This window comes from Neolamprologus brichardi, chromosome 3 (assembly GCF_056152115.1).
Source record: "Neolamprologus brichardi isolate AB-2024 chromosome 3, ASM5615211v1, whole genome shotgun sequence".
NCBI classification, from domain to species: domain Eukaryota; kingdom Metazoa; phylum Chordata; class Actinopteri; order Cichliformes; family Cichlidae; genus Neolamprologus; species Neolamprologus brichardi.
Window position 1 is genome coordinate 24,361,746 of NC_142106.1, and position 3,965 is coordinate 24,365,710.

General features: G+C 39.4%; 1 protein-coding gene across 1 annotated transcript; it reads right to left on the bottom strand.

The window, feature by feature from the left end:
* LOC102784609 (myelin-oligodendrocyte glycoprotein-like) lies at window positions 1-3,414 on the bottom strand. The gene is made up of 5 exons (XM_087839240.1): window positions 3,314-3,414; window positions 2,051-2,428; window positions 1,806-1,886; window positions 1,253-1,359; window positions 1-1,157 (listed from the first exon to the last, which is right to left on the bottom strand). Exons 1-4 carry the CDS (start codon window positions 3,393-3,395, stop codon window positions 1,262-1,264), a joined length of 639 nt encoding a protein of 212 aa, XP_087695366.1. The 5' UTR covers window positions 3,396-3,414; the 3' UTR covers window positions 1-1,157; window positions 1,253-1,261.
* Window positions 3,415-3,965: the final 551 nt, after the last annotated feature.

A 3,965-nucleotide genomic window follows, 5' to 3' on the forward strand; every position in this document is an offset into this window, starting at 1 on the left:
CAGAACTATATATTAGATATTCCTTCCGTAAGAAGGAAGCAGAAAGTTGAGCTTGATAAAACAATCAGTATGTCAGAGTGACAGTTAGGAACTTTAACAAAACAAACACATGGAAAGCACCTTTAGCTCCAAGCTGTCCTGAAAGAGAAAATAAATACCTACAATCACATCACAGCAAACATGTTTACATGAGTTCAACCTGATCTAATAGTGCTGTAGTCCGCTCTCTAAAGGGCAGAATAAAGTAAGACTTCACCCATAATACAAAACAAAGTGCAAATATTCACCTCTATCTCCTCAAAATACAACATGACTCTAAGAGGTTCTTAAACAGGTTTCATTTTCTTAGTATCTAAACTAGTATTTCATGTTCCCACAAGCTAAAAAAAAAGTTCAAACTAACGCAGGTATAAATGCAAGAACAGTTAAAGCCCTTCAGATCTAGTTCTTGTGAAAGGACATCCAATTAGACTTAAGTGTTTCTTTGTAAATAACCTCACATGCAAGAGAATTTATATGTGAGGTTATTAAGATTTGATCAAAGTCTCACAAAACAATTTCAGCCTTAGTGCTGCAGCACAACCAGATACTTCACAGTTGTGACACAAATTATCCATATGTTTGCCAGAGGTCGACTTTGACTCAAATAATGGATGTTACTTCTGTGGTTAAACCCATTGGAAGTCACCAGACTAGTCATACAATCTCAGGCACCATCACAAGGATTAAAGGTAGACTTCAGGTCCAAACAAACTGCAGGACGTCATGAAATTCACCTGCTGCAGGCCCACTGTGCCCACAGGAGGCTGGAAAAGTTCTTCGGCTCCTCAAACAAATAAGCAACATCTCAAAGTAAGTAAGAAGTTGGCACTTTCTCCTCTCTTAATGTTTCCAATGTGCCCATGAGCAAGGCATCTAAATTGTAGGTCCTCACGATTTTGAAGTTTGATCCCAGAAGTCAACTTTGGCAAAAAGGATGGTTGTTGTTGACTCCAAGCAAATTACAGGACATAGTGAAATCCTCCTGCTGCAGAGCTGCTGTGTCCACATGAGGCTGGAAAAATCAATGCTTTTAATTAATGTTCAAGTAAAGTGGGTGATGCTTGCGCCTCTGTTAATGTTTCCAATGTGTTCACCTACAAAGCTGCACTCGCAAGCTGGAGTAACAAAGAACAGACACACAAACAGTTTTCCTTAATTTCCATCCTTCAGCCATGAGGTAAATGCATAAATATTTAAGACTTAATCATACTTCTGTTTTTCAATGCTTCAACCAGCGTCCTGCGACTGCGACACAGAGCAGAATAAAAACACAGAAAACGACAAGTGGGATCAGTCGGCTCCGACGGGACAAACCACCTGCCAGGAAAAACCAAACAGAGATGAGATCTACTGTAAGACACAATATGACACGTCACATTTATTAAACTATTAGGCACAGACGTTACATGAAGTTATATAACAGAGAAATGAAGTTAGAATTACTGAGATATCAGTCCTGATGGTCACTTTAATACCACAAGTCCCAGAATTCTCAGGGCAGCAAACATGACTTTGTCAAAATCCACAAGAGAATAACTGATACATTTACTGCTTCACAGAAATAAATAAAGAGATCTGCAGGGCTGCTCCCAGGATATTACACTACACTTCCTGCATCTACTTCAAAGTAAAGCAGCGCACGTTAAAAATTTTGAGGACTACACAGAGAGGCTGCTATCAGTGAGAGAAAACTGCATCATAAAGGTGATTTAAATCCATTTCAAGACTTTTTAATTGTCTTGATTTGTTCCTCATGTTCTCACCTTTACTGTGAAACTCGTCCATCGGCTCAGGAGTTTGGAGAGTTTCAGGATGCAGTGGTGTCTCGGTTGTCATAGTTTCAGCTGAATATAAGATTGTAAGAACATTTCATTATTTACAATAAAATAATATCCAGACGTTTTTAAGGAGCAACACCAAAATAAGTTGTTGGTAAAATGATCGAAGCACACTGGTCTTTAAGGCAAGTTTGAAACCAAACAACAAGAATCTTTTCAGTCTAACTCACCAACAATCAGATGAACAATTGAAGACCTTGTTTGACTCTTTAACTTCGGGATGAAACATCTGTATCTTCCTTCATCTTCTTGTGTCACATTAGTGATTCTTAGTGAGATGTTTCCTTCTCTCAGGCCGTCTGTGAACAACGCCGTCCTCCCGATGTACGATGGGATCTTCATGTCGGGGACCTCGTGGGCGTCTCTGTAAAGATGAACATATTCCACTCGACTCAGACGGTCGTTGGGGTCAGGACGACGATCGGGCCTCGACCACTCCACCGTCAACCCCGCCACATTAAACTTTGGCTCCACGTGACACTGCAGGATGACATCATCATCTGGAGCGGCCAGGATAGGCTGAAGTGATCCGACCACATCAAACTGACCTGAGGAGGAGAAATAAATAAACACATCCTGCTTAAAAATTCAAGTATTTTCAAATAATAATTTAGTGGTGTTGTCCTTACAAAAATAAATAAATATAAAACTATATCTATGAATTTATACTCATTTTTAAACAGTTCTGCCTTCATAAAAAGGTTATTAAGAGCAAATTTTATTTCATTTACGAAAAAAAAGTAGCCACGTCGCAGCTTCATACAAAAGTGACAGAGCTCACCGCACAGTGAGCTCAATGTAGTCTTTTGACCTTCTCCCTGACAAAAAAAGGCCGTAAACCCAACAAATACATGTCCTCAAATAAGTACAATAGTAGAGTGTCAGCAGAAATACTGTGTATTAATTGAGAATGGGAGGACAAATGAAGCAAGCTAATGTATGCACTTAAAGCCTGGTGGGGCTTGGGATTACATCACCTGTGGTCACCTCTTGGCTGAAAGAACCCATTTTTTCCCCACACACAACACCCCTTATAAAGGCTTCTGTTGTAATGGCATACCAAGCCATTACATGAGTTGACTGATTGTTTTGCTTTTCCATTATGTTCCATCACAAGTCATGTAGTATAATTTAGTTCACAGCTGTTGAAAACAGTCTAACAGCTTATGTAGAAACAAAAATGCCACCAGGACATTTTAGGATTTTATTCATATTAAAGTATTTACTAGTTTGACTGTGTTTCTCCTTAACACATTAAATTGCCACTGAGTTTCATCATTGTTTTAAATTGCTTTGTTAAATTAAATGTTGTATATATATTACTGTATCCATACATACAGGAACGCTTCACATTAGAATATAAATCTCGTTTAGTTTGATCATCAAACCCAACTACATGTGCGAGCCATCATATGTATAGCTTTATAGCTTACCTTCAAGAGACACGATGGGGGAAAGCAACAACAAGAACGTGAATATAGTAGAAACACTGACACTTGACTCTTCTGTGTCCATCTTCGACAGGACTAAGTGACTGCAGCTGATGAATGACTGGTTTGTGGACGTGTTGGAACTAATCACCGTCTGACAAAGGTTGAGTCATGCTTTGGGCAATGAGTCAGCTGCCTGCCAACATTATGTCACACGTCGACGTGTTTTCAGGTTAAACATAACCGTTCCGTGAGAATAAAGTAATTTTAATGTTACTTTTAAAGAGAGGTTTGGGGTGCTGTAATATTTTAGCCAATGCGTAGAAGATGTTATACATTCAGTCAGGAGCGGTTTGAATCCAGGACGCGCTCGTTCTCATTAATGATCAAACAGTATTGTAGATCAGAGCAGAAGCGGCTCACCTTTTCAGTCAGAAGCTTCATTAGCTGATCGCGACCATCGGGTTCTTTATCGAGAGGAGAAAACTTTATGAAAAGCAGTAGTGATGGTCCGCCTGAAGCTGACGCACCGGTGCGTGCGACTGTGTGCAACGGTGTGTAAGGGAGAGAGAAAGACGAGGAGGAGGGAGTGGCTTATGTTTCCCTTCCAGGTTATACTTCTTTTTAAAAAATACATTATTATTATTATTATTAT

Bases quoted from the DNA above. Each gene is read 5' to 3' on its own strand.
- LOC102784609 (XM_087839240.1), bottom strand. From the start codon at position 3,395: ATGGACACAGAAGAGTCAAGTGTCAGTGTTTCTACTATATTCACGTTC. The intron at 2,429-3,313 runs GTAAGCTATAAA...TCTCCTCCTCAG, and splicing joins CCCCATCGTGTCTCTTGAAG to GTCAGTTTGATGTGGTCGGA. The intron at 1,887-2,050 runs GTGAGTTAGACT...TCTTATATTCAG, and splicing joins AATTGTTCATCTGATTGTTG to CTGAAACTATGACAACCGAG.